General features: G+C 38.5%; 4 protein-coding genes across 4 annotated transcripts; 3 read left to right on the top strand and 1 right to left on the bottom strand.

The window, feature by feature from the left end:
• Positions 1-853: 853 nt before the first annotated feature.
• LOC108665138 (lysosomal acid glucosylceramidase) lies at positions 854-2395 on the top strand. Its single transcript, XM_018151864.1, has 5 exons — positions 854-924; positions 1223-1399; positions 1527-1662; positions 1796-1949; positions 2231-2395. Exons 1-5 carry the CDS (start codon positions 855-857, stop codon positions 2393-2395), a joined length of 702 nt encoding a protein of 233 aa, XP_018007353.1. The 5' UTR covers position 854.
• A 1679-nt stretch (positions 2396-4074) lies between these two features.
• On the top strand, positions 4075-6417 carry LOC125179605 (putative glucosylceramidase 3). The gene is made up of 5 exons (XM_047885779.1): positions 4075-4191; positions 4570-4714; positions 5086-5165; positions 5928-6002; positions 6334-6417. The coding sequence occupies exons 1-5, from the start codon at positions 4075-4077 to the stop codon at positions 6415-6417; spliced, it is 501 nt and encodes a 166-aa protein (XP_047741735.1).
• Positions 6418-9165: 2748 nt separating this feature from the next.
• Positions 9166-15400, top strand: LOC108665144 (putative glucosylceramidase 3). The gene is made up of 12 exons (XM_018151869.2): positions 9166-9255; positions 9454-9630; positions 9773-9908; positions 10529-10682; positions 10971-11131; positions 11625-11703; positions 12399-12554; positions 12738-12882; positions 13200-13279; positions 13574-13684; positions 14227-14393; positions 15240-15400. The coding sequence occupies exons 1-12, from the start codon at positions 9189-9191 to the stop codon at positions 15343-15345; spliced, it is 1539 nt and encodes a 512-aa protein (XP_018007358.1). The 5' UTR covers positions 9166-9188; the 3' UTR covers positions 15346-15400.
• A 4858-nt stretch (positions 15401-20258) lies between these two features.
• LOC108665140 lies at positions 20259-22235 on the bottom strand. Its single transcript, XM_018151866.2, has 5 exons — positions 21893-22235; positions 21581-21696; positions 21243-21343; positions 20869-21006; positions 20259-20448 (listed from the first exon to the last, which is right to left on the bottom strand). The coding sequence occupies exons 1-5, from the start codon at positions 21952-21954 to the stop codon at positions 20392-20394; spliced, it is 474 nt and encodes a 157-aa protein (XP_018007355.1). The 5' UTR covers positions 21955-22235; the 3' UTR covers positions 20259-20391.
• Between the last annotated feature and the right edge of the window lie 798 nt (positions 22236-23033).

Below are 23033 nucleotides of genomic sequence, written 5' to 3'. Positions count from 1 at the left end.
TACAACTTCGTAGTTAGAAGAACCGTTTCAGACGAAAAATAGTCAAGAACATTGTTTACTAATGCTACATTGAATGCTGAACGCACTATAACATCTGCGAAACAAGAAATTACGATGCATCGTAGCTGGGAGCTCTATCCGATCCAGTTCGCTGTCCCAGATATAAAGGAATAAAAATTTCTATTATTTTGTATCGTAGAAGTAACAACGTACTACAAATCATGCGTTTGAAGCAAAGACTTTTACGTGTAAAAGCAAGGTCTTATAATGAAGACTGAACATGCAGATGTAAAATAATGTAAACAAACTCTAAAGCAGAAATATGTAGGTTAGCAAGTGGTAGATAATTTCAGGAGGTCAAACGGGCTTAGATGCTACCCATGGTTATTTTTTACCCAGAGGTTTTCGATGTGAATTAAGCTTCGGGATCAAGATGGGGCCTACATTGTTCGGTCTGCTTTGACGTTCCTCCCGTTAGCGTAAAAACCGAAATCTCGATTGCCATCTCGTACCCTTACCCTTGGTTATGGTACCAAATTACAGAAACCATATTTTACTGCCATATTTTCGTAAAATTCTGCTATCTAGTTAGATGAAATGAACAGTTAGTCTTCTGAGCAGATGATATGTCGTCTAATTATCTTATGAATGGATAAATTAAATCATGGAATGAGAGCATCAAAATAAAATACAAATACAGCTCATACATCATTAGAAGTTAAAAGATCGGCTGTTCAGTTTAGGGTCGTGGGAAGAAAAACATGCGGTGAGATGAGCGTATGCAGCACGCTGAACAACTACACTCCTGGGTGATAGTTTTCGGTGCATGAGTAGGCAGACGTGAGATAGAAGCCATGGCGCCAACACTGAAGCACTTCTTGGCGGTAATAAGCATTACGCTGGTCTACACGCTTCCAGCTTCCGGTAAGCGAAAATTCTCATTCACTCTTTCTCTGAAAAGTTCATGCTATCAGGTGACATAAATTTAGTGAAATTCATGTGATCATAAAAATAGATCATTTCAAGCACTTGAGTGGGTTAAGAGGTGATTTAGAAAACCAAATGATGGCATATGAAGTGTATGTAAATACGAATCACTATATAAATTATTACTAAAGCACATTACTGAAGTTTTTGCTCGATTCCATTGTTATTTTTGGGTTGTTCAACCCACAATCACTCGGTTATCCATTGTAAATATACAAAAGTCCTTCACACGAAGGCCACTGTTGGGAGAGGAGGTACGACCGCGACAGCTTCGTGTGTCCCTGCAACGCCACCTGCTGCGACGAGCCCGGCATCTTGGCCGCCCCAGAGGCCGGCACCTTCGCCCACTACGTCTCTGACAGAGCAGAGTTCAGGATAGAAGCTTTCAGTGGACCCATCGAAGATGCCGCAGGTGATTTTTTAGTCCAACCTCATTTGAATAAAATTTTTGAAGTATCCATTACTCTTAGAATAAGCTTCTCAACTCACTAACTATTTTATCGTTGTATAAATCCCACCCTGATCTGATACCTGAACAGGACCCACATCGGCTTCGGTCGCCGTGGATACATCAAACACTTATCAGACCATCTTGGGCTTCGGTGGTGCATTTACTGACGCCGCTGGACAGAACTTCAACGCTCTGTCTGACAAAACCAAGGAGTGGCTGTTGAGGTTCCTAAATCGTATCTATTCTTAACTATACTTTCTATAAAAGAATTAGAAATGAAGTACATTTCATAATTCAGTATATTATACAACAAGTGCTTACTGATGTTCCAAACTCTTCAATTTGCTTAAAATTTAGGTCGTACTACGCACCCGAAGGAAATGAATACAATATCGGCCGCGTTCCAATTGGTTGTTCAGATTATTCAACATACCCTTACTCGCTGGATGACGTCGAGGGCGACGTTGACCTCGTCCACTGGTCCCTTAAACCCGAAGACTACAACTACAAGGTCACAGCTTTCAAAAAATTTGAAGATTTTTTATTTATACTTTGGGAGTCATGCAATGTCAATGGTCCATATAATGAAGGATCTAAGCAAGTGACAGTGAACTGTGTTGCAAACTTGTTAGTTGCAATCTTAATATCAGAAGTTTATCTTGTAGGGAGCAATGAAGATCTGGTATACATTTGATCATAGAGTCAATAGTTGTTTTGAATCGACGCTCTGAAATGAACGAGTTTTTTACGCCTACTTAAAATCAAATAAGCGCCTTCAACGAACTATTACAGATCCCAAATTTGAAGCTGGCCCGGCAGCTGAGCGAGCAGGAGGTACTGATATTCGGCTCCCCCTGGTCTCCTCCCACTTGGATGAAGAGCAATAAAATGTTCAATGGAACTGGCTACCTCCTACCCGAGTACTGGCAGTCCTACGCTAACTACATCGTCAAGTAATAAAATTTATATTTTACATTCCCATTAAACTCTTTCCCCCGTGCCTCCTATAAGTCCTCGCAACTTGACCAATTAAACTTCTCATCAACACAAATCGCGAGATGCGGTCCATTTACCGCGATTTTATATACATGTGGTCACACCTAATGAATAACTAGTCAACTGACAGACTCTGTTTGCAGCATTAATTATTTCTATAAATCATCTATAGCATTTTTCAGCTAGCAGATTATTTATGCAGACCATTGTACGTTACCATGCAGGCCATCAATGACGGGCTTCTTACCGAGCCCTCGACTTCTAATTGTAAGAGGCTCTTTCTTGGTCGTAGGTTAGATGTTAGAGACTAACCGTAATCAATAAGGTGGAAGAATTTTCTTTACAACAATGTTTGTTATTTTACTGTCGGGCGTAATTTCAGGAGCTTACTTTAATTGTCAATAAGCGTTCGTTGTTTTTCAAGGAAGTGTACGAAGCAATGGATGTTTGTTTCGTTATTAGATTAGAATATATCTTAGTCAAGTTGTATGGTTTGAATATTTTGCTCTTGGGCTTATTTATTGATCACACTTAATGGTTTTTGGTCCAAAATCTTCCTCTAGAACTCGTCCAAAGACATAATTTTTATTGATTGCTCATTTTGTTCTATCATCAGATGGGCTTCTGCTTACGAATCTGAAGGCGTTCCTGTGTGGGGTCTCACTCCTCAGAATGAGCCGCTGGACCAAGAAAGTGTGAGCAAACAACATTACTGCACATGCCGTGTATTTTTGACAAACTTATATTAAAACTGGAGAATTTAAATCAATATTTAATTTAAGAAAAAATATTAATATACCCAACCAAAGAATAGTTTTGGTGACTGGTACCAATTTTGTTTGCAATCGTTCTAATGTATTGTTTGTGTGGTTATTAATATGAAAAATAATAACAAATTCACCGATTTTGGCTTTGACAATACAAAATTTTTAACGCTATGGTAGTATATATTTTGAAGGTGTTTTTCTGACGTAGAAGTAATTTGCAAGGAAAAACCTTTTCTTTCCTTCATATATTTAAGCGGTGCTGCTGTTCACTTTATGTTAAGCAAACGAATCATGCAGTCAATTAATTCCCGGAAAATGTAACTGAATGACACCTACTGAACAAAAAATGTGCAAGTTAAGTTTAAATAATCAGCTTTAATGAGTTTATTCTCTAGTTTTTTATTCATAAACGCAAAATGGAGTGAAGCAAATTCTGTCTTAAATTATTAGAATGAAAGGTTTTAAGTTATTATTTGTATTGCCATTGTGTTATTCAGGATTGGATTGGCCCTTCATGCGTGTGGCACCCTGAGAATATGAGGGATTGGATCAGGGACTACTTGGGACCAAGTCTGGAGGCCGCAGGATACGGCAGGCTCAAGATGATGGCTTGTGACTTCAACCGCTACACTAGTCAATTAATTCCCGGAAAATGTAACTGAATGACACCTGCTGAGCAAAAAATGTGTAAGTTAAGTTTAAATAATCAGCTTTAATGAGTTTATTCTCTATTTTTTTATTCATTAACGCAAAATGGAGTGTAGCAAATTCTGTCTTAAATTATTAGAATGAAGGATTTTAAGTTATTATTTTTATTGCTATTGTGTTATTCAGGATTGGATTGGCCCTTCATGCGTGTGGCACCCTGAGAATATGAGGGATTGGATCAGGGACTACTTGGGACCAAGTCTGGAGGCCGCAGGATACGGCAGGCTCAAGATGATGGCTTGTGACTTCAACCGCTACACTTTGCCGTATTACGTCGAGCCTGTGAGTCCTGCCCGCTGGCTTTAGTAACTCAATGCACGTATAGGCCCATTTTAATAATAATAACGGTTTCAGCGTTCATTAGGCCGTAGGCCTGTCGCCGATTCTAAATATCACAGAACTATCACAGCTAGTTGCGGTCTCGAACTCGCAACTCGCTGCTCCAATTTTGTTTGCTCAACTCCTCATCGATTCTGATCAGAAACTGTGGCACAGAGCTGGGACTCTGAACTGGGCCACCCTGCTCATAGATAAAATTATAATTTTCATCGACGTATTTCTCGAATAGTTAGTGTTGCATCGAACGATTTCTTTCAAGAGGCACCTTCCAGCCTGTGCGTATTCAAGATAAGGAGTGACGCTCCGTTATCGTCATTTCAGTGCTTCGCGGACCCCGACTGCAGCAAGTACGTGGACGGCGTGGCCGTTCACTGGTACTCAGACGATGTCGACTCTCCTGACGTTCTCCTCGCGACCAGAGATTTGGACCCGTCCAAGTTCATCCTCTACAGCGAGGCTTGCAATGGTGAGCATTTTTATTCAAATTATTATGTTGGAAATTAAAGGCGAAATATCAGAAATTAAGTGAGAAAAATATATCATGCAATATATACACCTGTTTAAATTCATCCAACTATTTTCATACCATATTCAAGTGTATTTTTTGACAACGATTGTGAATGATATAATTAATTAAACAAACCTCTTTTGAATTTTCGATTTACTCCATTCAAAATGGGCCTTTTCTCGGTAGCCAAAATTGTGATTGCAAAACTAGGCTTATTCGTTCATTACTTCTCTCTTCCTCAAATAGACTAATTCTTTCAAACTATATTTTCAGCGTAATCTATAATAAGAATATTTAGATATTGTCTGATTATTCATTTCGACAAACAGGCTTGCGGGTGCCAACGGAAGAAGCAATTCAGTTAGGAGATTGGACGCGCGGCGAACGATACCTCTACAACATTCTAGAGGTGTGTTCCTCTTGGTGCATCGCTCTCGTCTTCATTTAAATATATTACTTTGTCTTCAACAGCATTTTATGCTTGCCAGACATGCATAATGCTGTATGATTAATACGAAGAACTTTTATCAGTGCTAATTCAATTTACTGGGTTAAAATTACCCTGCAATTTTCTAACAGTTATGTTTTAATTAATTCTACTGCTCGAAACAGGACATAAATTACTACTCAGTTGGCTGGGTGGATTGGAATTTGGCCCTCAGCACCAATGGAGGGCCGCACTGGATTGGAGCAACACTGGATGCTGCAATCATCGTCAATGCGGTATGCTAAATGTCTTCTACTTCTCTTTTCACGCAACTTTATCTTATAATTTCAAGTTGTTCTTCTCACAATTTAGAATTAATCAAACATGAATGATTGTTTATCCGCGCATTTCGGAAGAGAATATTCTTTTCTCGTAGTTTATATGCACTCAAGTATTTGGAGTACAGTGTTACCGAACATTGATGGTGCATGAGATACCTCAATCTATCTGGTGAAATGTTCAATCAATGATAACGCTCATTTGCAATTGAAATTAATTATCTGCCAATAAATGTGCGAGGATTGCAATAAAAAATAACGTAATTGTTACGAGAATCTAATTAAATTGCAACGATGTTCATCACCGCAATGAATCGCATAAATCCACCTATACGTGCATGAAAATTTAAGATTTAGCGTATAAAGGGATTCGATTGCAAATAATTCTAATTATTTGTGCACGCAGACCGCCGACGAGTTCTACAAGCAGCCGATGTTCTACGCGCTGGCGCACGTGAGCAAGTTCTTCAAGCGCGGAGACGTGCGCGTCGACGCCATCCCCACATTTCCGCATTCGATTCAATTTTATTTGATGATGAGGCCAGGAAAGTCAAGGATGAAATATTTTAAGAATTCTTACCAATAACTGTTTAACTTGACGGTGTCAGCAATTTTTTTATTTGTGCTCAAATCTTACCATTATGATGTAAATTTAGGCCATATATTCATGAATGTTTGAACTTGAATTACACTCGGTGAAAATGTAAACAAAATTTCTATCAATTACCCTAACAAAATTTAGAGGAGTGCGCGACCTTGCATAAGGGCTACTTGGGATTCATGGAACACGTAAACCAGCTTCTCTGTGTCAGCTTCGGTTCATGGCTCGAATAGGGCAGCCTCGATCTGGGCTGCTGGCTAGCTCGATCGATATGACTCGGCTCGGCCAACCCTAGTAAAACTCTCAGGCGGCTCTAAAGTCGAATATAGTAGATTCAGCTCATAAAGTGATACCGATCGCGTGGCCAAGCAGACCCAGAATAACTTTGCGCCGAGTGTACTGAATATGCGGCCGAAACCGAGGCGTTCCCCGAATTTTGTTAGGGTAATTTCTATTGAAAAAACTTCTTTTAAAATTTAATTTTTGTAAGGAATTTGTCATTTAATGACATTTTAATGAATAATGTATAGCAATGAACATGGTGTTCATTCATCGAACAGCTCCTTACTGAGCTGTCTCGTGAGTAGGGCACAGCGGAGTCCTTCTCCTCTCGCGACTCCTCTCATTACGTCGCTACTCTCATTATTGCTCTCAGATAACTCTTATGCGCCACTCTGCTTAATAGTTAGGATAATTAGACTTGTAAAGATCTTTTGTTTATTGAACCATGAGATAACAATCTCACACTGATCAAAATTACTTTATCAATATAACGGAATTTGTAATTCTAGTAAGAGTCGACTTTCATAATTAAAAATGACAGGACCTTGTCACTCTGTATTGCTATAGGCATCCTTGTTCCAATAATTATAGTCTTAGATGAAGCTGCACATGGAAACAGATTAGTTTGAAACAACACGGACATAAATATACGTTTGAATATTTTTACCTCGAAGATTACCATAATTCTGAAAAAAGAACAATATCATTGCAGAATTACTATATAAATATTAAATCTTTACTTGAATTTCATAGAACTAGAACCTAAGAAAAAATGTCAGTTGTTCAATCTCTGCAGTCAGGCAAGAATTCAATGGGCATTTTGAAGTTCGATAGATTTTGTCTAAAAACGACACCTAGTTTTAAGCGTTTATGGCCGGACGTATAATAGCTTTAGACCTCAGAGTTGTGTTGCTCATACCTGTACTGTCCTAAATATTTATGTTATGTAATAAAATATTTATGTCAATAAACGAAGCTGAATTCAAATACGAAAAGACTGTGATGCTTTTCAGCTTTGTATTGAATTTATAGCTTTTTACCTTATTAGAGAAAATTCAAATGTCAAAGTTAGCGAGTATGTTACTCTAACACCAAAATGAAAGTAACATAAGTTCATTGGGAACAATAAACCGACTTTTTCATTGAATGCCAAACATTATTACCTTTTGTTGTAGAAGGCAGATTACATGACATGAAGGTATCTCAATCATAATTTCTTTTTAGCGACTTTGAGTTGCATAGACATGTGACACAACAGCTGCTGCGCAACCAGCCAACCTTGATGACAGCCACTAACATTAATTGTTATTTTCATCATTAATAATTTCATCAGTAATTATATCAAGTACCTGATACCATCGCCGTGCAGATGCCCTGGGAGGCGAGCAAGAATCACGTGACCGATAGCGCTGGGGAAAACAAGTTGCATGACTATAGTTTTGTGAGGCGACGTCTTTGTAACAAACAATAAGAGTCACGTATATACTCTTATTAAATTATCTCATTACCAATCTCTTGTAACATGTAAAGAGAACTGGCAGGCTAGCCCGGTGAGGCCCGAGATAAATAGTCCTCTAGATATCAGCAATATTTTCAAAATCATCTTGCAAACCTATACTGATTATTTTCAAACTGAGGCTTTGTTAAGTAAGAAAGACCCGTTCAAATTCACATTTAATAACAAACTTCCATTCGAATTTTCTATTAATATTGAAAAAAGTCTAAATTTTGTATTTATAACAAATTTTGAACTATTATATGTCAAGTACAATTCTATTTATTAATTAAACTGCATTTTCAAATGAAACTTTATGATTTTTCTACTTAGATTTGAAAAATTAGATTAGCAGAACTTTTACAAATTTTTTGTTGGACACACTTTCGAGTGACGTTATTATTTATTGAATAATTATGTAATTCATAGATTCATCATTAGATTTACCACGCTTATTTGTAGTGCTAGGCTTCAATCACAAATAAAAAAAATTCTAATATACGCAATAACTTTACTACCAGAATTAGTGTATAGCGTGACTTGTATCCAAGTTTATGCACTAGAAATTTTAAACAAATAGATGAGACATCACATCCAACTTCCAAAAGCTCAAAATTTCGCAAGATAATTTATTTCTAGATGTTAAAACATCCTGCACTTATTTTGGGGCATAATTAAAAAGCAAAATGTTTATAAGCAATCTTAGCATATTCTAATTTCATGGCCTCGTAAAGAGGAAAAACTTCTTACATGAAGTTATAAGCTTTCGTTAATGCAGGGAATTTTTTTAAAGAGTATATTAAGCATGACAACGGAGCATAAATTTACATTACGTAATATACTTTTTAGTGCTGGTTTCTCGAATATCTGTACCATAATGGACAAACGACGTTTCTTAAATCTGCATCGAACTACTTTTATTGATAAATTAACCCAAACTTCTACTTTTTAGCACGTAGCGTGGATTTTGGATTTTTTAATATGTTTCTTTTCATCATCTGCAGTTAGCGGCAGCAACGACGCAATATATAACCAAGAACTTCGCACAAAATCTGTTGCTAAATTGAATTGGCAATACAGGCAAAAAGAATACACTAACAAAATAGATCATGTGAAGTAGACTTATGTGCCAGCCTTCAATAAAAATTATTGTGCATTGAAACTGGTGCATTAGTATCTTAATTAGGGTTGCCGGGAAAACGCCAGGTGCAGTAAAGACGAGGCTTTATAAAGAGAGTTATAACAGCATGAATTCAGCTTTAGTGCTCAGTCGCTTCAAAGTCGAAGTCATGAAGACATACGAGATGCTGGTGGCTGTGGCCCTTGGGGTCATAGGCCTTAGCCTCACAGTCAACGGCAAGTTATAATTTGGCAATTTTTTACCAGTACAGTTTCTTGGCTACTTGTAAAAATTGGCGTTGCGTTGTTGCTTGTCATACAAGAAACATTTCCAATTCTCAATTTATAAAAATTCGTCCACTGAACTATGTCATTTTAACTTTAACTTGGAGAACACACTTTCTCCTAATGTAATACTCAGATTTATTTGCACAGGCCACTGCTGGGAGAGAAGGTACGACCGCGACAGCTTCGTGTGTCTCTGCAACGCCACCTGCTGCGACGAGCCCGGCATCTTGGCCGCCCCAGAGGCCGGCACCTTCGCCCACTACGTCTCTGACAGAGCAGAGTTCAGGATAGAAGCTTTCAGTGGACCCATCGAAGATGCCGCAGGTGAATATTAAGTATAAGCTAACAGACATTTGTATCCCTGAACAGATATGGAAAGGTGGGAACTTATTGGGAACATGTCATTTATTATTTCATCAGTTTAATGACCTAATTCAATGATATAATTTAAGTTTACCCCGTACAGGATCTGCACCGGCATCGGTTAACGTGGACACGACGCAAACGTACCAGACCATCCTAGGCTTCGGAGGAGCCTTCACCGACGCCGCTGGACAGAACTTCAACTCCCTCTCTCCCGCCACCAAGGATTGGCTATTGAGGTTAGAAATTCGTATCTGATCACATGTCGGCATTCCAAACAAAAATTTCAAATAAAAAAGTTGATGATTCCTCAAAATCAAATAGCATTAATAAATAATTATTGAAAGTTGCACTTAGGGTGGAAAAACATGAGTTTAATCTGTATATTTTTTCTGAATTTATTTTTATATAATTTCAGCCTCAACATAATTTGGCAGTAAAATCCAATTTTTTTAAATGGAAATTATGTTCTTAAATCAAATTAAGAGAAATAATTGTTTACCAAGTTACCAAAAACATTAATTAAATGAATGCCATAAATTAGTTCTCTTTTGCACAAATGGCTATATAAATCACGATAGATTGAAAGACATGAGTTGTTACCTTTCACTTTCGGTCATTGATTTGTTTCAGTATTCTTAAAAACTGTCTTTTAGGACATGTGTAACAGTTATACGAAATAATTTAACCACTCCATTAAGCTTAAATGCACTTATTACAATTATAAATTGGATACTGCAACCCAGCACACCACTGCAACCAAGCACACCCGTTAATAAATTAATCACTCAACGGAGCATATGTATTCAGCAAATGAACCAAAATTGACCGATTGAAGCTCAGTGTTAACATTTTCCAGGGCATACTGGGCCCCAGAAGGTAGTGAGTATAACATCGGCCGTGTACCCATCGGTGGCTGCGACTACTCGCCTCGCGCCTACACCCTCGACGACGTTGAAGGCGACGTCGAACTAGTCCACTGGTCCCTTCAGCCCGAAGACTACAACTACAAGGTGTCATGATTAAGAAAAACATAATAATAACTTATATGCTTTAATACCATTTTACGACTTAGTTATACAGAGAGAAAACTACTTACTTCATAAGTTCTTCATGAATTGTTAGAGAAGCCATTGCAAATATCCAGATTTATACCGATATTAAATTCATTTGTAGCCAATTCTTCATGGGGCTCAAAAGATTCCCGCTCTGTCAATATAATTAAAAATCATATAGCCGAAGGAATGCCAAAAGAATCGTACATCATCGTGATTGTAATCTATTTCTTACTGCCTTCTAAGATTCCCAACGTGAAGACAGCCATGCGCCTCAGTAACGAGGAAATTCTGATCTTCGGCTCCCCCTGGTCTCCCCCCATTTGGATGAAGAGCAACAAAATGTTCAACGGCACCGGCTACCTCCTACGCGAGTACTGGCAGCCCTACGCCAACTATATTGTCAAGTGAGACACTTTAAATAATCGCGATCCATTTTACCTATTCAATGAAGACAGAGTATTAGATTTTGTCGGTAAATCGGTCAATTACTTCTAACAAATTTAAGCTGGAAAAATTTAAGCTGCTTACAAAAGCTGGAAGTGAAGCATGGATTAACCTTCATTGGGTATGTCAATGATAATTGTTACAGGAGTAGAGAATTCAACGACTAATGGCAAAATGTTTTTTAATAGTTCTTTTATTTATTGAGCTATAAGTGGAACTTTATCAACGCCACACTGGAGGAATTACGATTTTAACGTGGCTTCAAAAATTGCGAAATAAGTTCAAATTATTTTACTCGCAGATTGCACTTACAACGCGCCTCAATTTCATTTAAACTGGTGTATCGCATGAATACTTTTTTACTCTAAATATCGAAACCAAACTAATACTCTGATGTGGATAAACTGCCATCGTCACCAAGTTGAATTAATTTTGTAAATCGCTCGCTTTTAGGTGGGCCCAAGCCTACGAGTCAGAAGGTGTCCCTCTGTGGGGCCTAACTCCCCAGAATGAGCCACTCGACCAGGAAGAAGTAAGTATGAAATATGTCTTTAGGTGTTCAAAATTTTGAAGTAACACTGTGCCTCTTTTGGTATCAAGATTGTTAGGAGCATCTGACTGAAATGATTGAAGAAAAGCCGTGAAAATAAAAGGATAGATTGACATTTCAATTGCCAGTTACTTAACGGGAAATTGTGCGCATTTGCACTGAAAAAAATTACCCTGTCAAAATTGCACTGGAAATTGTGCGCACTGTCAGGAAAAAAATCTCGAGCCGAATGAGAAACTCGTGGCGTATACAACTCAAAAAATAGTACACACTGAAATAATTATACAGATAAAAATTATAAAAATTGGGAATATTTATAATGTAAAACAACTTGTTAATGAAATAATTTCAGTACCAGAATGACTGGTAATGTAGCGTATTAGGAAAAACGTTTGATTCAACAAATATTCAATGGAATTTACACAAAAAAAGGCATTGGCTGCCATATTCTAACGGTAAGAATCAATGAAACACACGATACCAGTACATTTTCTGGCCGTTTTTTTAAGCAGTTTAATACTTTTCACGAATGCCCCAATTTTCAGAAATTAAATCTCGGACTCAAAATTTCGGGACAAGCTTCCATGACGAACAAAAAATTTTGAAGCTTGAAGAGAGAGATGCAAAGTTTCCTAATATTTATTCAATGATTTCATACTCAAGTATTGAAATCTTAGGATTGGGTCATCAACTCGTGCCGCTGGCACCCGGACGAGATGAGGGATTGGATCAGAGACTACTTGGGACCAAGTCTGGAGGCCGCAGGATACGGCAGGCTCAAGATGATGGCTTGCGACTTCAACCGCTACACGTTGCCATACTACGTCGAGCCTGTGAGTACTTTCCGTAAGCTAGTTAGCTCTTTTTCAGTAGATCCGCTGAACAATGATTTTACTTCGACGTGTTTATCAAATGATACAAATTTCGGCGAAGGATTCCGTTCACCAGTTACGAGCAAACTAATAAGTAACTCTTACAAGGAGTCACGTTCTATTATTCTCGTGAACTCATTTCAGTGCTTCGCGGACCCCGACTGCAGCAAGTACGTGGACGGCGTGGCCGTTCACTGGTACTCAGACGATGTCGACTCTCCTGACGTTCTCCTCGCGACGAGAGATTTGGACCCGTCCAAGTTCATCCTCTACAGCGAGGCTTGCAACGGTAACGATACAGACGAGCATGGAAAGCGATTTGGGTGATAGTCAAGTTTATTTCACTTCGGTAACGTCATTTCCTGATAGCATCTCTCAATGTATATAGATTATTTTCAAACTTTTAAATAAATATACGGCAAAAAGTTTCATTGAGTGAAAATTTTGTTACTTCTGCGGAAAAATTTCGCCTGAATATTTATCAAAAATAATGGAAGCAATTCGTACGTTCAGTAGGCCGGGAATTTTACAATTTTGGATATCTTTTGATAGTTTGATTTGAAATAACAAATTCCCAAATGTTTACTTTATCTCCACATGTGTTAGGCGTGTTTGCACCAGAAGGAGACGATCTGCTGTTTGGAGACTGGGAACGTGGAGAGCGCTACCTGAAAGACATTCTTGAGGTGGGATTAAAGTCTGAAAAATATCGTTTGTATATCAATTGTAAATTCAAGTTTCTCATTTCGCAAGTTTTATTCTAATTGAGCTACCTATTACCGTACATGAACAATGAGTGTCAAGCACTAAAAATAATTGGTGCTCGGAAAATAGAGCAAAAAGTTTACTCATATAAGTACATATAACTTTCCAATTCAAAGAAAAATGAATCAATTATCTCCAATTTGTGACTACTTAGTATTGAATGTGTATTCGACACACAAGACACCTCATGCCAACCCATCCTGCTTCCTCGTCAGAACCTCAACCACTACTCGGTGGGCTGGGTAGACTGGAACATGGCCTTGGACACCGTTGGAGGTCCTCACTGGATCGGCTCGACCCTTGATGCTGCAATCATCGTCAACGCTGTTAGTTAATTTTAGTCACTCGCATTTAAATCGCATTTTAGTCACTCATATTTAACACGCTAAGTGCGGCTATATCGTATTAAGGGCGTATTTCGTGTCGGTGGGCCGTGCCGCACATAACATGTTAAATTTCGTCAATTTTCCCATGGTAGGTCTAGAAAAACTCTGATATAGCGGTAACAGCGTTTAGTAGGCCGTAGGCCTGTCGCCGATTCTGAACATTGCAGAACATTCACAGCATTTTGCGGTCTCGAACTCGCAACTCTGCTACAATTCTGCTGTGCTGAACCGCCCGGCCTCCTCGCCGATTCTAACCAGAAATTGACGCGCTGAGCTGGGATCGAACCCGCGCCTCTCTGCGCCAATCTTGGCACTCTGAACTTTAACCACTGGGCCACCCTGCCCAGTGAGATGGCATCGCAATGAGATTAAAAACATTTAGTTAGACAAAAAATAATTATGTAGCGTCTAATCTAACGTTTTCAATTTTTGTACGATTGGGATTGTTATTTACTTTGTTGCTCATTTTTGTACACAAATAGACTGTGGATGAGTTCTACAAGCAGCCTATGTTCTACGCCATCGCACACGTGAGCAAGTTCTTCAAGCGCGGAGACGTGCGCGTCGACGCCATCCCCACATTGGACACGATAAATGCCGCTGCCGTGACCAAGCCCGACGGTTCAGTCGCAGTCGTCGTCCTCAATTTGTGAGTTTGATAATTATGTCTCGAATGTGAGGTTTACTCACTTCTATATTGCCTTAAGCTAGAAGTTAAAAAAAGTATGAAAAATTAAATAACATATGAGAGCGCAACGAATACAATCAGAAATTTTGATCAAGTGCCCAAATGCCATTTCCATTTGTGGTATACAGTAATAACTTCCTAGGTACGGCATCTCTCAGCGTTTCATGGACAAACAAGGACCAGCTTACGGATTACCTTGCCTCTCTAAATGCCTCTCAGTGCAATGACTTATTGCAGCATTTAAACGCAAATAACTCAAGTTGTTCTAGTAGTTCATAGTACCGTGGAACAGTATGCAGCTTTCAAGGACTTAGATTTTTGTTATCTTTTTTTCAGAAAGTTATTTGTACTCCATTCTTTAGAAACTCAAAGTTCCTAAAACTGATCACGGCTTTGCTTCCATCTTCTATAGAAACAAGCCGAATGTTTCATGACTGATAAATTCGTTTACTATCGTCCATCCACATGTGTTGCCTTAGACTTTACAAAATGAATTTAGGAACAAATGAATAAATTGTTCCAATCACAGTTCCTCAAAATTTTCTATTTCGCATAGTAATTTCGTGCTTCAAAATATAGATTATAAATTTCAACATCATAGTCTCAATGTTATGATCAAAAAGTATATAAGTGGAAGGATAGATGAATTAGTTTGTTGCATATACGACCTAGTGAAAACACTAAATTTGTTTATTGACGTCTATTAACGGAATAATTATTTTCATGTTTCACATGTATAATCCCTTAGTTCAAAGTTTTCCAACTCAAATTGAAATATCAACTGAGAAGAAACTCTCATATTTTTAGGGCTGAGGAGGCCACCGGCTTGACCATCTCGGTTGACGGGACGCGCTTCATCAACGTCGACATTACGGCCAAGAGCTTCAACAGCTTCGTTGTGCCCCCCGCTTAATATATATTGTATGAGTGCTTCATGTGATTTTTGGAATAAATGCGGTGATCAGAGACTCAACTTTTTCAATAACATTTGCTAATCCATAATATGAAAAGCTAAGATGATATAGCAGCGATTACTATAGTATTGTCGCACAAATTCAGAAAATTCTTCATATAAAAGACAACAATCCAAGGATATAATATTTCTATGTGTTGTTCAAAATAGACTGCGAAAACAGCTACCATATATACATCATATATAAAAAGTCCATATTTTATGATTTTGTGTAGGACTTGTAAGAAAAAGCTTTGTGCTTAACGCCTTCAAGAACCGACCTGACAAAGCCAAGCAGGAGTATATGTTCAGTCTTAAAATGCCTAGCAAATTACGGACCAGGCAATAAGTCCAGACGAAGCTATGCAGGAGCATATGTTCAGTCTTAAAATGCCTAGCAAATTACGGACCAGGCAATAAGTCCAGCAGCTATCTCAATCAATCGTCAGTTATGGAAAGATCGGGTTCCAAAGGCCGGATCCCTTGTGGAATTAAGTCACGAAAAGTACAATTAATTAAGAATCGGCAACAGGCTTGGGTCTATTTCTTCAGTGCCGACACTTCTATTCTATTCTATTTTATTGAATTATCAGTGTCGACCACAAACCTAAAGATGGAGTACATTTCGGGTTAATTGAGACACAATTACTTGCACCATTTATGAATTATTCTGTATGGATTATAAACATAATGTATTTATTTTTTATAACCGAAATTTGAGTGCATGGCGACATTAAATGAAAACCGACCGTTTTTTCAATCTGTTACTCTTTTTCATGTATTATATCTGACTATAGCATCATGTGCGACATGTTAATATACCCTACCGCCTGACATGAGTAACCGGAGCAATATTTTCAAACAAGCTTACACAAAACGGATACGTTCTAGTGAGCGCAAAATGACTTGCGTACAAAGCATGAAGCATACGCACGACACGTTGGTGATAGTTTCTCAGTTCAAATTTACCGCCATTTTCGGCACCGCTTGGAGCCAGCTTGGTCGAAACAACACCGTTTGCTGCATTAATTGCGTCCTTGGCACACGCACAACACCGCTTTTGCCGCCGCATTCCGTAATATGCCTCCTATATATAGCCTCGAATGTTTCACTGCTTAATTGAAAGTCATAGAGTTGTAGGATTCAATGCGAAAAAATTGAGCCCAGATTTCACACACTTGTAAAGAACTTGATGCCCAACCAATACCGAAAATGGATAACCAATAAACACAATACCGTCGCTTTTATAAACGATCTACCAGAATTAGTGTCAAGCGTGTGCTCCATGTATGCCGATGGCACAAAAGTTTATAATACAGTTAAGGATGCGTCAAATAAAATGTAACTGCACAATGATCTTGATAGTTTAGTTGACTGGGCTGATGCGTGGCAGCTGCGTTTCAATGCTGACAAGTGTAAAGTACTTCACCTCGGCAAGAACAATGAACAGCAAGCTTACAGCATGAGAAAAAGACACGGTTGCAACGAGAGGGTTTTTATTGAGAAGTCTTGCGTGGAAAAAGATCTTGGAGTTTGGGTCGACAAGGAGCTAAAATTTTCTAGGCATACTGAAACGCAAGTTAATAAATCCAATAAACTGCTTGGGCTGATCAGACGCTCCTAGGAGTACCTAGATATAGAAATTATAAAGCTGTTGTTCACCTCTGTCGTGCGCCCGAACCTAGAGTTTGGAGTGGTCACCGAGACTTGAAAAGGACAAAAATTTAGTTGAAAGTGTTCAAAGACGTGCAACAAGGATAATTCCAAGCTTATATAGGGCAAGTCTTATGAAGAAAGATTGAAGATTATGAAGCTTCTCAGTCTCCGTTATCACCGCCTGCGTGGTGACCTCATTGAAGTATACAAGTATACTCGTGGTTTGTACAAGGTCCCAGAAGGATTACTAGAATTTGAAACAAGAACCAACACCAGGGGCCACCGCTATAAACTAAAAAAACTGCGGTGCAACTCATCCATGCGACAGCNAAAAGATTTGATCAAAAGGCCAGTCTAGTCAAGGAAAGTACAAGAATCGGCGACAGGCCTATTCTTCAATGCCGAAGATACTACTATACTAATCCCAAGCCATAATTTATTTTGTGTTATATATAAGACCACTTTACAACCCAATGCACTTTCACTACTCGAGCGTGGGCCGATGAGGTCACGGACGGACGGACAGACAGACAGATCGACGGACATGGCGAGCACAATAGTGCATTTCTTCCATAAATGAGAAAATGCCCTAAAAAGATCCCCAAAATTCTGGTTTTCCCTAAAACACATGCTAGGTCCCAATACAATACAAGTCATCCCATTCCTCAAACATAACCATGTGCAGCACGACACATCAAAGGAAAAAGAACCAATTTTCCGCAAACACTGACAATTAAGACATATTCCCTACATACACAACGAACACTTGGGCACTGAACACATTCACACCATACAAAACTTCAGACTACAATACATACCTTATTTATTCGTACTGTTGAGATTGTCGCACCATGTTTGGACTGCTTATTTTGCGTCTGACTTTTTCTTAGCTTATTTAAATTTATTCTACCTAGATAAATAGTTACGCTTCTATAGTAGACAGATCAAATGTTTGTTTTCTAAAACACGTCGTTAGTTAGAATTTCGAAACGTTAATTAGTCAAATAAATGCTATTATATATGCAAGTTCTTTTAGTTTAGGGTCGTCAATACTGGTGGTTGTCCCTTCTCATACTTCCAAAACTAAAGGATCAAACAGGCTTTGCGGAGTGATCGCCGCGCAGTAATTGCGGTAGCGCGTGCGCCACGTAAATACGAGTACAGTCACGATAACCTAACCCAACTTCACTCAATAAACTTCCCAACATGAAGCACTGGGCTACCCTGGCATCACAGCCCTCCAGCTCAAAAATCACCTCCAAAATATGAGACCTTAGTTGCTAAACACGTACAACCTTTCTATACCGGCTAGATATTACCCAGACTCACTAAAGCTCGACATTATGATTTTCCCTAAACTCAACACCTCACAACATCATGTCCATAACTACTGGCCGATTTTACTATTAGACATACACGGAAAACTCTATTACAAAAAAAATTGAGCAACAGAAAACCTCATTGCACCCAACACGCACTACACAACACGGTGTTAGGAATTGAAAAGGGGACAAACAGCCCTAGCCACATTCCACGAAACATTTGGTATACACTAAAGACTAACCAGCACGACAAACCACAGACACTGTGCTCCGCAATGTCACGTAAGACAGCGACCGGTTTCCGTTCAGCACGGCGGTTTCCGTCGAGTGGAAATGACGGTATGCAAACTGGAGGCGAGGCATGAGACCGACTGCTAAAGATGGTTGTTCAGCTGTCAGGCCATAACGCGTTCCAAGGAGTTTCGACAATATCGACAGGTTGGAGGTGGGTCGATATGATTTGGGATCAAAAACGTCAAGGTCTGATTTTTTAATGGAGGCATAATGTGAGCTGAATTGAAGTTTAACGGAACAACACCGCCAGTGAGGCAGCGGTTGAAAAGTTCGACCAGAAAAGATGCTAGGGCTCAGACATTCCCCTTAGCCCAGGTCTTAAAATCTCCGAAATTAACGTAATTCCAAAACCGCTATTCATAATTCGGAGCCGGAATCGTTTTTTATCCAGGAGTGTGGGATAAATGATCTTTAGAGCTATCGATCGCCTTAAAAAATAAATCGAGTTGATGCAAAGCAATCAACTCGACAACAAACATTAGTAAACTTATGAAGAATGTTATTAAATATTTTTTCCGTCTGAAATGTGACGATGCCTCTCGATTCCCATAAAATCGCTTAAATATCCAATGCAAACTCATTGGAAATCTCAATGCAAACTTATTGGAATTAATTTTCAACAAGTAAGTTTCGCTTAGGATGATCGCATTGATGTTAATATTATTTGAGCACTTCCCAGTAATGATCATCTTCATCAACATTATTTCATTCATCGATTCAAAAATTGCTCTAATTAACAATGAACGCTGTGTGCTTCATGTTTTCTTGTAGAAACAAAAGGTATTCGACGTACAAATATGGCTTTTGTTCACCCACTTCCCTTCCCTTCATTCCAGTTATCATTTCATCCTTAATCCCTTACGACGTCTCTCTAACATTTCTCTGTCCCTATTTCATGTTCGTGAAACTTACTTCAAGTTACAGACAGCGATGTGTCCCTCGAAACTAAGTGTATCGCTTCTCTGCCATTTAAATAATATATAACTATTGGTTTCTTGAGTCTTTTGTAATCACTTTTACGTATTATGTGCACTCTACTTGAAATAATTGTTTTAATTACCTCATGATTTAATTACCTAGTTCAACATGGAGAGACTCGGGACACACAATAGACAACCCAACATTTTAGCCACAACAAGAGGGCCAAGCAAAACACCAATCATGCACATAATGTATTGTAAATTATTTCACCCAAGATGTTTAAAAATTCTATTGTTGAAGTCTTAAGAAACTTTAACAATTTGTCAGTAGAAGAAAAAAACTAGTGCAGAGGTTCGATGAACAACAATAAGTCACTAATTTTGAAGTGCAAGGAACGCTAAAAACATGATTTTTGATTATTTTAAAGTTTATAATGATTGGTTACACGCTTATTTGTTTGAACTTATGTTCAAGTCGCATTACATTAAACTTGTCGAATTCTAATAATTACAGTGCATCAAATAGAAATTTCTTGAAACAAAATATATAGGGCTAGGTACGAAGCGAAATGTTTCACTTCTTCCGAAGTGTTTCAATTTCACTTTTAACTATAATAATAACTGCTAATATTATGTTAAATAGGATTTTATTGAATTAGGCGTTTCACAAATTACAATTAACTTCGATTAGACAATTTTTACTGCACGTGGATGCATTGACTAGAGAAAACTGTCCCCTAATTATTATTGTGCACCTGTAATGAACACTTCAAAGCCGCCAATCAGATGAAGGAATAAGGACCAGATTGTGCAGGTCACACAAGGTACGGGTGGTCCGCCATCGTGCTGATGCAGTCGGCCTTCGCCAGGAACTGTTTGCAGTAGTTATTATATCAACAAAAAACATTCATGTTATGAAGTGATGCTTCAGTTGTTGTGGATAGAAGTGAAAGAAGGCTTAGAGTTGTATAGTGATACCATCACGCAACATTGTTCAAAGAAATTAGAGTGAGAATCATAAGCGACACGAATTCACAGGGAATCATATGTCACATTGGCATCAGCAAATGGGGTTACCAGATCTTAGAAACTTCCTGGATAGTCTGAAATTCCAAAGTGTATTTTCACAGGAATTAAAAATAATTTGCATGAATTTTCACACACTCGTAAATCAAATTATCACTCATCGTCTAAGTTAATATTTGATATAAATTCAGTGCAAAATAACCTTACCTAATTGTGCTGCTATTAAACAACTTTGTACATGTCTCGCTTAAGCAAGAAAAACTTACGGCGTAGTTGTTGATGGTAGTGCCACATTTTTTCACAGCGGAGTCGTACTGAGCAACTTTGCACTTAGGGTCGCTTGTGGCCCAAGTCTTGTACAAGGCTAAGATCTTCGTGTTGTCGATGGAGCCATCAGCCTTCAACTAGAAATGAATGAATGAGTGCTGTATTCACATTCACAAGGATTGTAACTATAATATTATACAATTTAATAACTAATGCAATTATTTGAAATAGATTTCTCAGATGGTGCACTAAATATAGCGTTGGTCACATTATGAGCTATCACGGTCAACACCACAAATAGTGTCAGCTGTTATCCAAAGTGGAGTTCATGACAGATAATGAAAAGGCATCTTAGCGATATTTCCTGACTTACGTAACCAAGTTTTCCCGCTACACATTTCATGAAGGGAGCTGCGCCAACTTCGCACTTGCGATCGCCGACAGTGAAGGTGTAGCCCCCACAGCCATAATTACCTGCATAACACGTGAATTGCTACTTATTGCTTTAGATCTCTCATGAATTTACTATGGTTCCACTCACTATTTTAAAATACGTCACTAGATAACACCAATAATTAAGTATAAAAAGTCTAGAACTGAGTTTTGGAAACGAAAAATGAATTACACGTGGGTGAATTAGCCATAGAGTAGCGCGAAGGTAGAAAATTTCAGATCAACCAATTGATGGTAATGAATCTTGCAATATCTAACCTACGATGGCAGTCAAAGCGGCTTTTCCAGCTGGATCCGACATGCAGGCGCTGAAGGCAGAATTAAAGGCTGCGTTCCTCAATTTGCTGTAGAGGGCTGTTGTACACTCATTGGCACTGGAGTGGAGAAATAAATATGAATAAGTATACAAGGTGATACGTAACATCAAGAGATAAACATTTCCCATATTAGTCAGGAAAACAAGAAATATCCATACAAAATTATAGCACAAAGTAATATCATCTAATAATTTAGAATAAATGTGAACAGGATAGGAGAGTACATTCAAATTTAATTGCTGAGTTTACTTACCCTTCAACACTGGAGCAGGCAAAGGTTGCTGCGAGAAGAAGGACAAGACCGACAGATTTCATCCTGGTGGTAGTCGTAAAAGGCTGAAGCGACAAGAAGGCTAAGGCAAAACGCGTCGTGAACGAAATGCTGTTGGAAGGCCTGTGACTTGGTACGAGACATGGTCTGTCTTTATAGCTTTATATTATTGAAACAGTTGGTTCTATTTGTCGACCGCGTGCCGACAGCTGTCTGTCAGAGATTATGCGTCACCACTGCTTGTGGCATCTAGCTCCACAGTCAAATGTTGGAATTTAAATTTAACTTTTTGTTGGGGAAATTTAAACTTTCCGGTTGAAAAAATAAAAAATATATAAAATAAATTAAGTGGAATTATATACGAAGATGACAGAATTAAGTTGAAATTTTCTTATTTATTCCGTGGAAAGTTATTTGCTGGAAGAACCTCAATTTGTGTTCTAATAAATTTTTTTCCATTACACGTGGATGTACATTTGATAAGAAGAGCATATCCTCCGTGCTGAGCGTTGGTTCAGGTGAAGTGGCGAAACGTTTGAACAGATGCTCTATGTTTGCAAAGACGCCAAAACTGACAACGTGACTGATGACTTTAGAACGCAAATGATCACAATCTGAGTGTGTCCAGTTGAATTTGCACATCGACATGCACCAGTTGAATTATACGATGCCAGTGGGCTGTGTCAGCGTTATCTCTATAATTCATGAGCTGACTCGATCGTGGCTCGATTCAACATTACAGCATACATTCTAGCATGTGACATTCTGGGTTTCATGCTAGTTATAATTTTATAATCCATAGACTGTCTCGGTATTCCTCTTCACATTACAATATACATTCTATCATACAAAACTCGTGGATGCACGGGATTGATGAGTGCCAAAACTGCGTGCGTATCAAAATGGGAGTTCGAATAGCGTAACGGGCTGCGGATCGGCCAAAAAGATTTCGTTTTGGGCCCCCGATATGATTTTTCTGTGTGACTCCTCTTAAATACACGCACTGCTGTCTAATATAATAATAATATAGCTAGTTCAGCTTTTGTTAGGCCGTAAGCCTGTCACCGATTCTTAACATTGCAGAACATTCACAGCTTGTTGCGGTCTCGAACTCGCAACTCAC

This window comes from Hyalella azteca, unplaced genomic scaffold (genome assembly GCF_000764305.2).
Source record: "Hyalella azteca isolate HAZT.00-mixed unplaced genomic scaffold, Hazt_2.0.2 contig3103, whole genome shotgun sequence".
Lineage (NCBI taxonomy): Eukaryota > Metazoa > Arthropoda > Malacostraca > Amphipoda > Hyalellidae > Hyalella > Hyalella azteca.
This window is presented reverse-complemented; position numbering and strand designations above follow the sequence as displayed.

What these genes read in the sequence shown, in the direction of transcription:
- LOC125179605 (XM_047885779.1), top strand. Translation starts at nt 4,075, where the DNA reads ATGAGGGATTGGATCAGGGACTACTTGGGACCAAGTCTGGAGGCCGCA. An exon ending in TGCCGTATTACGTCGAGCCT is followed by an intron (nt 4,192 to 4,569) that starts GTGAGTCCTGCC and finishes TCGTCATTTCAG; the next exon opens with TGCTTCGCGGACCCCGACTG. An exon ending in ACCTCTACAACATTCTAGAG is followed by an intron (nt 5,166 to 5,927) that starts GTGTGTTCCTCT and finishes TTGTGCACGCAG; the next exon opens with ACCGCCGACGAGTTCTACAA.
- LOC108665144 (XM_018151869.2), top strand. Translation starts at nt 9,189, where the DNA reads ATGAAGACATACGAGATGCTGGTGGCTGTGGCCCTTGGGGTCATAGGC. An exon ending in AGCCACTCGACCAGGAAGAA is followed by an intron (nt 11,704 to 12,398) that starts GTAAGTATGAAA and finishes TTGAAATCTTAG; the next exon opens with GATTGGGTCATCAACTCGTG. An exon ending in CTACAGCGAGGCTTGCAACG is followed by an intron (nt 12,883 to 13,199) that starts GTAACGATACAG and finishes CACATGTGTTAG; the next exon opens with GCGTGTTTGCACCAGAAGGA.
- LOC108665138 (XM_018151864.1), top strand. Translation starts at nt 855, where the DNA reads ATGGCGCCAACACTGAAGCACTTCTTGGCGGTAATAAGCATTACGCTG. An exon ending in CTACACGCTTCCAGCTTCCG is followed by an intron (nt 925 to 1,222) that starts GTAAGCGAAAAT and finishes CTTCACACGAAG; the next exon opens with GCCACTGTTGGGAGAGGAGG. An exon ending in ACCAAGGAGTGGCTGTTGAG is followed by an intron (nt 1,663 to 1,795) that starts GTTCCTAAATCG and finishes CTTAAAATTTAG; the next exon opens with GTCGTACTACGCACCCGAAG.
- LOC108665140 (XM_018151866.2), bottom strand. Translation starts at nt 21,954, where the DNA reads ATGAAATCTGTCGGTCTTGTCCTTCTTCTCGCAGCAACCTTTGCCTGC. An exon ending in GCCTGCTCCAGTGTTGAAGG is followed by an intron (nt 21,697 to 21,892) that starts GTAAGTAAACTC and finishes TCTCCACTCCAG; the next exon opens with TGCCAATGAGTGTACAACAG. An exon ending in CGCTTTGACTGCCATCGTAG is followed by an intron (nt 21,344 to 21,580) that starts GTTAGATATTGC and finishes CGTGTTATGCAG; the next exon opens with GTAATTATGGCTGTGGGGGC.